Source organism: Melanostigma gelatinosum, assembly GCF_949748355.1.
Source record: "Melanostigma gelatinosum genome assembly, chromosome: 22".
NCBI classification, from domain to species: domain Eukaryota; kingdom Metazoa; phylum Chordata; class Actinopteri; order Perciformes; family Zoarcidae; genus Melanostigma; species Melanostigma gelatinosum.
The window spans coordinates 1,040,653-1,053,152 of record NC_136655.1 but is presented as its reverse complement, the minus strand read 5'-3'; the positions used below and the strand labels follow the sequence as shown (position 1 = coordinate 1,053,152).

Genomic DNA, 12,500 nt, shown 5'->3' with positions numbered 1-12,500 from the left:
TCAATGGTTTACACTTTCTTTTCAAATTCCCTCGGTAAATTTCCCAAATTTCTCAATCCCCTAAAAGTATCTTTAGAAATGTTTTATTTCATTTTATTACAATAAGAATAGATATGAAGATCATGATTATTATTAGTATTACTATTGATTTCATGAGATACACTTATTGAGTGTACAGAACTCTTCAATGTATTTTTGTACTGTTATTATTCATGATTTTAATTGAATTAAATACACAAACTGAAACTCAATGTGTTGAACTTCTTCCGAGTCCTCTTGACCTCTGACCTCTGACCCTCAGCCCCGGCCTCTGTCTCCGAGGTGACGGTGTCTAACGGCGGTCGGTCTGACGCCCTGCGGTCCTCGTGGCGCCCGGCGGTGGGCGTGGTGGATGGCTACCTGGTCCGGCTGCTGGACGGGACTCGAACCGTCCACTCGCTGGCCGTGTCTCGCTCCTCAACGCCCGAGTGCTCCTTCAGCTCGCTGGTCGCCGGGCGACTTTACTCCGTGGTCATAGTGACGAGGAGCGGCGGCCTGGAGACCGCCACCACGGTTCAAGCACGGACACGTGAGGACGTTAGATTTAATATTCATGTTGTCTCTATACTTTCTTTAATTGCCATTTCAGTCTTTTTAATTAAGGTTTAATAATAATTGAATGGGGTTTCAGCGTAAAGACAGCAAAAAAACACTTAACTTTGGGCCCATATTGACGAGCCGTACTTTAACGTAGAAACATGATTCAGAGTTTAAAAACGTAGACAGAACGCTGCACTTTATTCAGCCAAAGGGACATTTTGACAGCTAGCACAGTTTCCATGAAGTCACAGATTAAGTTTCAGGAACATGTCGTGTCTGTTTCAGATTTTATAATGGGTGTGTATTGCGCAGCTCGTTAAGAGCTAGAGTGATGACATCACTGTCAGAGTGGAGCGGAGCAGGAAAATATTCTGTGATTTTTCCGAACAAATTGCTCCAGCTCCCACAATTTTTACTCTTTATACAATATTTATGGCCCAAAAGCTTGGAAATGTTGTGCTGGTCGCAGTCGAGTGTCTGTGGAATCCAACAGACTTACACATTTGGCTCAAAGAGCCGCAGAGCGACATGAACTCCAACCAGCTGCTCCATCAGACTCCATGTTAAATCTCACCACTCATTTCTCAAAGAACGCAGACGGTACCAGTCTGTTGCTCTGCAGCTCACATTATTAACACCACATTATTAAATCACATTATTAAATCACATTATTAACACCACATTATTAACACCACATTATTAAATCACATTATTAAATCACATTATTAACACCACATTATTAAATCACATTATTAACACCACATTATTAACACCACATTATTAAATCACATTATTAACACCACATTATTAACACCACATTATTAACACCACATTATTAAATCACATTATTAACACCACATTATTAAATCACATTATTAAATCACATTATTAACACCACATTATTAAATCACATTATTAAATCACATTATCAACACCACATTATTAACACCACATTATTAACACCACATTATTAAATCACATTATTAAATCACATTATTAACACCACATTATTAAATCACATTATTAAATCACATTATTAACACCACATTATTAAATCACATTATTAACACCACATTATTAAATCACATTATTAACACCACATTATTAACACCACATTATTAAATCACATTATTAAATCACATTATTAACACCACATTATTAAATCACATTATTAAATCACAATATTAAATCACATTATTAAATCACATTATTAAATCACATTATTAAATCACATTATTAACACCACATTATTAAATCACATTAAATCACATTATTAACACCACATTATTAAATCACATTATTAAATCACATTATTAAATCACATTATTAAATCACATTATTAAATCACATTATTAAATCACATTATTAACACCACATTATTAAATCACATTAAATCACATTATTAACACCACATTATTAAATCACATTATTAAATCACATTATTAAATCACATTATTAAATCACATTATTAAATCACATTATTAACACCACATTATTAAATCACATTATTAAATCACATTATTAAATCACATTATTAACACCACATTATTAAATCACATTATTAACACCACATTATTAAATCACATTATTAACACCACATTATTAAATCACATTATTAAATCACATTATTAAATCACATTATTAACACCACATTATTAACACCACATTATTAAATCACATTATTAAATCACATTATTAACACCACATTATTAACACCACAAACATAAACACACATCAGCGCGTTCGGCAGTCTTGTCTTTCTCACGGTATCCATGTGTTGGCACTCTGACTCCTGCTAATTTGTTAAAAGGAGTTTTGCTCAAAATCACTGTTTACTGTAACGGTTCTCTTTTCTTATTCTATATATTTATAGATCACATTGTTTTGTCTTTTTTTAGTTTTTAAATCTCTTTTTACTTGTGAATATTTTCTTTGCAGTGTAGCTTCTTTAATTAATTCACAACTAAACAAAGCAGAAAGATACATTGAGTGAAAAGTGAGGATATAAAACATGAATTTATTTTATTTGTTTTTAGAACCGGCCACTGTTCAAAACCCAACAGCTGTTCACTCTGCAAGAGACGACTTCCTCAAAGTGAGTTTCACTCTAAACTAACTTTATTAAACATTTTTATTGTACAGTAATAATAATAATCATTCTTCTTTTAATTAAAAATACGTGTTATGATAGTTGTTGTTATTATTCGCAGATAAAGAATGATTAATCATATGATTATAATATATCTTTCCATGAAGTTTTCTAATAAGAACTTCAGTTTGTAGTTTAATTCTCGTTATCTGGAAAATGTTCACTTCTGTTTTATAAATGACAATATAGTAAGTATTTTGTTGTGTTTTTCAGGTGTACTGGCGTCATGCAGCAGGAGATCTGGACCGCTACGTGGTTCTGATCCGTTACAACAACAGCGTCCTTCAGAATAAGAGCATCTCGGCCGTACACAACGAGTGCGTCTTCTCGTCCCTGTCGCCGGGCAGACTCTACACTGTCACCGTGGAAACCTGGAGCGGCGAGTACGTCTGCAGCGTCTCGACCGACGGACGAACATGTGAGTCAGAGACCAAGAAGACAACTTTCTGTGAATTCATCTTTGTTTTTATTGATTTAAAGTTTTGTTGTCCTTCAGTTCCAGCAGCTGTTGGAAATCTGTCGCTCGGCAACGCGGGAACAGGTGATCTGTCCGTCACCTGGAGCCCCGCCCCCGGAGACGTGGACCACTACGAGGTGTGAAAAATATAAATAATATAAATATATAAATATATGTAAAGAGAAACTTAAATGACACGTTATAGTTTACTTACAGCAGCTTTAGAGATTTCTTTATTTTCTTACTTTTATCCCAAATACAACCAGGAATTAAACTAAACGCGGCGAATTAAACAATTTACAACACTCTTAAACTAAGGATGTTCATATTTCGACAGAAATAAATGTCCATCTGGCTCATTTTCTGTCGTGACTCCTTTGATTTGAATCATCTTAATCTCTCTTTAGAGCTTCAACCTTGTTGTTTCTGGTCTCCAGGTGACTCTGCTCTTCAACGACACTCGTGTTTTCCCTCCCGTGGCGTTGGGCAGCGAGGTGCGACAGCACCGGCTGACCTCTCTGACCCCGGGGCGTCTCTATAAGATCGTGGTGTCGACGTTCAGCGGGCCGAACCAGAGGGCTCAGTTCATCGAGGGTCGGACAGGTGAGACCGATAAGTGTAAAACACCTGCAGTCCATTTAGTTTTTTGCTGAAGCCGGACTTCTTCCTCTCCAGTTCCCAGTGCGGTCGGGAACCTCCACCTGGCTCCTCGGTCCGTCGGAGGGCTGCTGGTCTCCTGGACTCCTGGAGACGGAGACCTGGACATGTACAGCGTCTCCTTGTCCACCACGGTGAGTTTAAAGCATATTATAATACAGTTCCTTCAGATTCAAATCAGACGGTTTAATAAGTGTAACAGACTAAAGTACGTATACCACACTGTGAAAAATACTCACGTAAAAGACCTGGTTCCAAATCTTACTTAAGTTCTTCAATCTCATTAATATGTTTAGCGCTTTTATTTTGTAATTTTTCATTGTGTCCTCTTTCTACCTGATGGGACTTTCACAATAAAAGCACAAAATGTAGTAAAAGCACTGATTGATCAGTAAAATGTTGCTGCTGCACTAATGTGTGTGTAGCGTGATTTTAACTAGTTTAATCGACATTATTGCATCATATTCTGTGAGAACCTCGTATCGCTACAAAGACGATTCATCTTCCTTTCAAAAAACCTTTAAAAAATGACCTATTTTTTAGGCCTCTGCTCGAAAATTGCATACCCATACTAAAGAGTGCATCTCTGCAAGCACAAGGTCTATTTGAATAATGTTGCTGGTACAATAAAATGAAGATGATGAACATGATATCCAGCACGAGGAGCGCACGCACACACACACACACACACACACACACACACACACACTCTCACACACACACACACACACACACACACACACACACACACACACACACACACACACACCGAAGCCAGAGTGTTGCCCTGAGAAAGCTGCTAGCTCTAGATCAGAGAATTCAACATCAATAATCAATAAATATAACATGTATAAGACGATCACACAGTAATCGGAGTCACTGGCGTCTCGTGTGTCCTCGTGATGCAGCAGGTCCTCTTCATCTGACGATGAGGACACACGAGGACACACGAGGCTCCCTGCGTCCTCCAGCGTGTTCACGACTTCCTCCGGAGTGACGTGTTTCTTTGGTCCTTGTTTCAACATCTTTCTCAAAACAAATTCCAACAAAGTAGTGAAAAAATCAACCGTAAAAGTTACTCACGCGACGCTAAAACAAGCTGATGCTGTGCGTTAGGCGTCCCCGTGCGTAATGCCGATTTTCTTCTTCTTCCTTTTCTACTTCTTCTTCTTCTGTGGTGTTTAACGGTAAGCGTGCATGGGCCCGTCCCTAAAGCCTCACACGCTGATCCCTGGAGGACTCACTGACGTCAGCTGGTGAGTGTGAGAGGCTGTGAGGCTTGAGATGGTGTGAATATGAACGGGTCAGCACTTTGCTGCAACATATCACGTTACCATGAAAACAACAATAAATATGACGTATAACTGTCGATTTATTGTATACTTTGTACTCCCTGATATTACATTCTTCAGGCTCTTTCCTCACTATGAGGTCACTTCATATCATTTACTCGTTTTGTCAAAACAGCTTCAATGACAACATCTAACATTTGATGAATAAATAAATGACTTCTGATTTGATGTTTATTTGTTGTTCCATCTTTAACCCTTAATGTTTCTGAGTACATATAATACTCCAGGCTGAACACAGTGAGCCGTCCTCTTTGTTTACGAAACAATTCAAAGTGCGTTTAAATATTTCAAATTTGTGTCAAAGAACTGCAAAGCAGGTCCTGTTCTGTCTTAGCTGGGTCTTTAGATCCATCAGTGGAAACATGCACGTGCTCTGGCTGTATTTATCTGTGCTCATAGAACTCACTCAATCACTACTTTTACATCTGCCCTTGATTTGCAGCGTCTCCTCTGCTTCTTTAAGCCTCACAGGAGTTATTGGCCTAACGACAGGAGGGCAAAGCTCGACATCAGAGACTATCGGCTTCTTGCTGTTGCTGCTCCGATCCAGCTAAAACTAGTCTTTGGTACTTTATGTCTTTCCCAACATGTCTGTAATACTTTCTTAGTTGGATGATTATCTTCATGACCGCTCATATTTATCCAATAATTAACCGACAGTTGTTTTCTGTGAAGACACAATGGCATTCCTCCGTCTCCACTTGGACGGCACACACAGGTGATGTTCTTACTGCACCTACACCAACTCTGAGGGCCCTGGTCTGGATACCACCCAGCTGTGGTTTCTGATGCTATACTTCTATAATCGAATACTTCTATGATCTAATACTTCTATAATCGAATACTTCTATAATCGAATACTTCTATGATCGAATACTTCTATAATCGAATACTTCTATAATCGAATACTTCTATGATCGAATACTTCGATAATCGAATACTTCTATGATCTAATACTTCTATAATCGAATACTTCTATAATCGAATACTTCTATGATCGAATACTTCGATAATCGAATACTTCTATGATCTAATACTTCTATAATCGAATACTTCTATAATCGAATACTTCTATGATCTAATACTTCTATAATCGAATACTTCTATGATCTAATACTTCTATAATCGAATACTTCTATAATCGAATACTTCTATGATCTAATACTTCTATAATCGAATACTTCTATAATCGAATACTTCTATGATCGAATACTTCTATGATCTAATACTTCTATAATCGAATACTTCTATAATCGAATACTTCTACGATCTAATACTTCTATGATCTAATACTTCTATGATCGAATACTTCTATGATCTAATACTTCTATGATCTAATACTTCTATAATCGAATACTTCTATAATCGAATACTTCTACGATCTAATCTGGATTTATCCACAAGACCAATAAGTACAAGAGGAAGAAAACAAGAGAGAAATGATGAGAACCTAAATGTGGATGATTGATGATTCGGTCTGTAGATGAAGAGGCTGATGAACAGGTGGTGAACTGATGGATTGTGGTGGCTGTATGAATATTGTGATGTCACTTCCTGTCTCCAGGACGGCTTCGTCATCGAGACTCGCCGCGTCCCCAAACCCGTGTCCTCCCTGGACTTCCTGGATCTGACCCCAGGCCACGCCTACACCATCACCGTCCAATCACTGAGCGGGAAGCTGACCAATAGCAACACGGCCACCGGCAGAACCGGTAAGACCCCCGATTGGTTGATTGATTTAATAATTAGAGAGGAAAATATTGATATTGATTGTTTTTTTGTGCTGCAGCTCCGGCCAGAGTCACAGCCCTGCAGGCGGATAACGACCACACCACCCACAGCCTGACCGTCAGCTGGGAGAGGCCCGTGGGCGTGTACGACGGCTACGCTCTGCAGCTATTGGACGAGGCTGGCGCCCTCCTGGCCAATTGGTCGGTCCCGGCGGAGAGTCGTAGCGAGCGTCTGGAGGGTCTGACGTCGGGGAGGTGGTACCGAGTGAAGGTGGCGACGCTCAGCGGCGGCGTCCCGTCGCTGGAGGCCTCTGCAGACGGACAGACACGTAAGTCACTACGTCACAATACCGTCCAATCAAATGTCTCAAGTCACTCACATTCGTCCTCCTCTCTGTGTGTGTTTCAGGTCCGGCTGCTGTCAGTAATCTAACCGTCACCTCCTCCAACACCTCCTCTCTCTCCTTCTCCTGGCGTCCCTCACGAGGTCACGTCGACATCTACGACCTGTCGCTCTACAGCGTCGCAGAGGCAACAGCCAATCACAGGCCGGAGGTGAGCAGGAAGGCGCATCTTCAGGTGAGATGATTAAACATGTAATTGAAATATTATTATTATTATAGTACTATAATACAGTATAGTACTGTATATATGTATGTATGTACGTACATATATACTGAAACATATATAGTGTAATTAATGATGGACTGTGCTGCAGGCGCTGGGCGAGCCGGTGGACCTGCAGAAAGTGGGTCCGGCTGCAGACAGCTGTGTTTTCTCTGGGCTGAGAGCAGGAAGTCTGTACCGACTGATGGTGGTGAGCTGGAGCCGAGACATGAGCAGCGACTCGTCAGTGTTGGCCAGAACGGGTCAGTAAGACACGTTACCATCACTTTAAGCACGTTACTGTCACTTTAAACACGTTATTATCACTTTAAACACATGCCTATCACTTTAAACAGATCACTATCACTTTAAACACGTTACTGTCACTTTAAACACGTTACTGTCACTTTAAACACGTTACTGTCACTTTAAACACGTTACTGTCACTTTAAACACATTACTATCCCTTTAAACACATTATTGTCACTTTAAACACGTTACTGTCACTTTAAACACATTACTGTCACTTTAAACACGTTATTGTCACTTTAAACACATTACTGTCACTTTAAACACGTTATTATCACTTTAAACACGTTACTGTCACTTTAAACACATTACTGTCACTTTAAACACGTTATTATCACTTTAAACACATGCCTATCACTTTAAACACATCACTATCACTTTAAACACGTTACTGTCACTTTAAACACATTACTATCCCTTTAAACACATTATTGTCACTTTAAACACGTTACTGTCACTTTAAACACATTAATGTCACTTTAAACACGTTATTGTCACTTTAAACACGTTACTGTCACTTTAAACACATTACTGTCACTTTAAACACGTTATTATCACTTTAAACACGTTACTGTCACTTTAAACACATTACTGTCACTTTAAACACGTTATTATCACTTTAAACACATGCCTATCACTTTAAACACATCACTATCACTTTAAACACGTTACTGTCACTTTAAACACGTTACTGTCACTTTAAACACATTACTATCCCTTTAAACACGTTATTATCACTTTAAACACATTACTGTCACTTTAAACACGTTATTGTCACTTTAAACACGTTACTGTCACTTTAAACACATTACTGTCACTTTAAACACGTTATTATCACTTTAAACACATTACTGTCACTTTAAACACATTACTGTCACTTTAAACACGTTATTATCACTTTAAACACATGCCTATCACTTTAAACACATCACTATCACTTTAAACACGTTACTGTCACTTTAAACATATTACTATCACTTTAAACACGTTATTATCACTTTAAACACATTACTATCCCTTTAAACACGTTATTGTCACTTTAAACACGTTACTGTCACTTTAAACACATTACTGTCACTTTAAACACGTTACTATCACTTTAAACACGTTACTGTCACTTTAAACACACTACTGTCACTTTAAACACATTACTGTCACTTTAAACACGTTACTATCACTTTAAACACGTTACTATCACTTTAAACATGTTACTGTCACTTTAAACATGTTGTTATCACTTTAAACACGTTACTGTCACTTTAAACACATTACTGTCACTTTAAACACGTTACTGTCACTTTAAACACATTACTGTCACTTTAAACACGTTACTGTCACTTTAAACATGTTGTTATCACTTTAAACACATTACTATCACTTTAAACACGTTACTGTCACTTTAAACATGTTGTTATCACTTTAAACACGTTACTATCACTTTAAACACGTTACTGTCACTTTAAACACATTACTATCACTTTAAACACGTTACTGTCACTTTAAACACATTACTGTCACTTTAAACATGTTGTTATCACTTTAAACACGTTACTGTCACTTTAAACACATTACTGTCACTTTAAACATGTTGTTATCACTTTAAACACGTTACTGTCACTTTAAACACATTACTATCACTTTAAACATGTTGTTATCACTTTAAACACATTACTATCACTTTAAACACGTTACTGTCACTTTAAACACATTACTATCACTTTAAACACGTTACTGTCACTTTAAACACGTTATTATCACTTTAAACACATTGTTATCACTTCATGATATTTTTATTTGATCAGTTATCTCTCTCTCTCTCTCTGCTGATCACCATTTTCTTTTTCCTCCCTGTTCTTCGATCCTCACTTCATCTTTTTCTTTTCTACAGTCCCGTCCTCAGTTTTGGCTCTTCAGGTTCAGAGTTCAGGACGGACGGACAGACTCACGGTCAGCTGGCATCACGGAGAGGGAAGCTGGAGCAGCTATCAGGTACTTCATGATTTGATTTGATTTGATTTGATTTGATTTGATTTGATTTGACTTGACTTGATTTGATTTTATCTAATTTCATCTAATTTCATTTTATTTTATTTTATTTTACAGTAAAAGTCTTCGAGATTAAAATTGTATATTTCAATGTATATATTCCAGTTTTTCTCAATTGCTAAAACACTGAAGCCCATTGGCTGAACAAAGTTCTCAGTTGCCTGAACTCATTTAGCTGATTGTGCAGTCTGTTGTCAATACCTTAAACTGTGTCACATGGTAAAACACAATTTGCAGATCTCACTGAGACTTTTCAGCAAAACTCTAAACACATTCTGCACTCTAATGCACATGTCATCCATACTGGCAAACACAAGTGGCAACAATCAAATACAAATAGAGAACACATGTCATTGATGAAACACAATCACTCAAAATGGATTTCACTTGTATCAAATGATGTGACACAACCAATATAAACCAGTTCAGAGAGCAAACAGGTGGTTGAAGGTGGGAAGGAGAAAGTCTGAGAATGGATAGAAGAAACAATGTGAGAGGACGAGGACGTATGCGAGATGGGCGACGAGGAGGAAGAGGAGGATGGCAAGAAAGCGGAAGAGGAGGACGAATAGGAAGAGGAAGACAAAGAGTGGAAATATCTGATGGAATTCGAGCAACAGTCATAGACCACGTTGTAGTCCACGGACTGACAATGAGGGAAGCAGGACTCAGAGTGCACCCCAATGAGCCGATTTTCGGTGTCTCAAGAAATGTGTCTCAGCAATCGAGAACAACTGTATTACTTAATCGGTGTCTGTGTGGTTTAAGGTGGTATTGAAGCTTGTCTGTGTGGTTTAAGGTGGTATTGAATGTTGTGTCTGTGTGGTTTAAGGTGGTATTGAATATTGTGTCTGTGTGGTTTAAGGTGGTATTGAATATTGTGTCTGTGTGGTTTAAGGTGGTATTGAATGTTGTGTCTGTGTGGTTTAAGGTGGTATTGAATATTGTGTCTGTGTGGTTTAAGGTGGTATTGAATATTGTGTCTGTGTGGTTTAAGGTGGTAATGAAGCTTGTTTGTGTGGTTTAAGGTGGAATTGAATCTTGATTCTTGTGGTTTAAGGTGGTATTGAATATTGTGTCTGTGTGGTTTAAGGTGGTATTGAATATTGTGTCTGTGTGGTTTAAGGTGGTATTGAATATTGTGTCTGTGTGGTTTAAGGTGGTATTGAATATTGTGTCTGTGTGGTTTAAGGTGGAATTGAATATTGTGTCTGTGTGGTTTAAGGTGGTATTGAATATTGTGTCTGTGTGGTTTAAGGTGGTATTGAATATTGTGTCTGTGTGGTTTAAGGTGGTATTGAATATTGTGTCTGTGTGGTTTAAGGTGGAATTGAATCTTGATTCTTGTGGTTTAAGGTGGTATTGAATATTGTGTCTGTGTGGTTTAAGGTGGTATTGAATATTGTGTCTGTGTGGTTTAAGGTGGTAATGAAGCTTGTTTGTGTGGTTTAAGGTGGAATTGAATCTTGATTCTTGTGGTTTAAGGTGGTATTGAATATTGTGTCTGTGTGGTTTAAGGTGGTATTGTACGACGTCTCTGGAGCCCTTGTGGGAGCCCAGATGCTGGGGGTGGAGCTCCAGAGTCACATGTTCTCGGGGCTCATCCCTGGTAGGCTGTACCGCGCTGAGGTCATCACACACAGCGGGGAACTGACCAATAATATCTCAGCTCTCGGACGCACCGGTGAGTCAAATAAACACAGTTAAAGAGTTAAAGAGTGAAGAGCAGCATTAACATCAACAGTTAATGTCGTCGTTCCAGCTCCAGAGCCGCCCACTCACATGTCCGTCAAACAAGGCCCGACCAATGACACGGTAGAGCTGTCGTGGTCAGGTCCCGCCTCCGGAGACTACGGTAGCTTCAGCCTGCAGTGGACTCCTCCGGACCGCCTGTCCGTCACACAGACACACCTGACGGGCCGGGTCCTGGGCGGCATGTTTCCGGGGCGACAGTACAACTTCACCGTGGCAACCGTCGCCGGGGGCGGAGCCAGGGGCGGGCCTTCCGTCAGGAGCCAGCCAATCCAGAGGAACGTCAGGACAAGTGGGTGGAAAGACACCATCTGCTATCTCCTTGTCTCCTCTCCTCTCTGGCATCCTCCTCTTTTCTTGTCACCTAGCCTCTCTCTGTCTCCTCTCCCCCTGTCTCCTCTCTTCACTCCTCTCCCGTCTCCTTGTATCCTCTCATCTTCTTTCTTTTTCTCTCTCCTTCTCTCTTCTCTCATTGTTGCCTCTCCTCTCCCCTATTCCTCCACTCCCCTGTCCTTGTCCTCTCTCCTCTCCCCTTGTCTCCTCTCTCGTTGTTTCCCCTCTTCTCTTCCTGTCTCCTCTCCTCCCTCCTTGTCTCCTCTCCCCTTACCTGCTCAGACAAACCCTTTGGTCTCAAATGTGTCCTTAATGTTTCCTTCTTTATGAATCAGACGTGGTGTAGTTCCTCTTTTTCACCACCAGGTGGAAACAGAACAAAGAGTCTGAATGTCTGATTATTTATTAATTTTAATTTTGAATCTGTTTTTCTCTCAGTTTTTTTTGGCAGCAGAGATTAAAACTGATCAACAGAAGGAATAAACACACTCACACACACACAGTGACCTAGTTTGTTATTTCTGTCAGTA

The 12,500-nt window shown here is 39.3% G+C and overlaps 1 protein-coding gene across 1 annotated transcript in view; it reads left to right on the top strand.

Annotated features, from left to right (window-relative positions):
- The window catches only part of ptprb (protein tyrosine phosphatase receptor type b), a gene marked incomplete at its 5' end in the record, with an annotated part of 31,875 nt that overhangs the window by 7,710 nt on the left and 11,665 nt on the right, over positions 1 to 12,500 (top strand). The window contains 13 exons of the mRNA XM_079294838.1: positions 302 to 568; positions 2,616 to 2,674; positions 2,942 to 3,146; positions 3,225 to 3,322; positions 3,623 to 3,788; positions 3,861 to 3,976; positions 6,759 to 6,906; positions 6,984 to 7,253; positions 7,334 to 7,503; positions 7,643 to 7,793; positions 9,728 to 9,828; positions 11,404 to 11,569; positions 11,648 to 11,929. Coding sequence (XP_079150964.1) covers positions 302 to 568; positions 2,616 to 2,674; positions 2,942 to 3,146; positions 3,225 to 3,322; positions 3,623 to 3,788; positions 3,861 to 3,976; positions 6,759 to 6,906; positions 6,984 to 7,253; positions 7,334 to 7,503; positions 7,643 to 7,793; positions 9,728 to 9,828; positions 11,404 to 11,569; positions 11,648 to 11,929 — 2,199 coding nt within the window. The remainder of the gene's footprint in view (positions 1 to 301; positions 569 to 2,615; positions 2,675 to 2,941; positions 3,147 to 3,224; positions 3,323 to 3,622; positions 3,789 to 3,860; positions 3,977 to 6,758; positions 6,907 to 6,983; positions 7,254 to 7,333; positions 7,504 to 7,642; positions 7,794 to 9,727; positions 9,829 to 11,403; positions 11,570 to 11,647; positions 11,930 to 12,500) is intronic.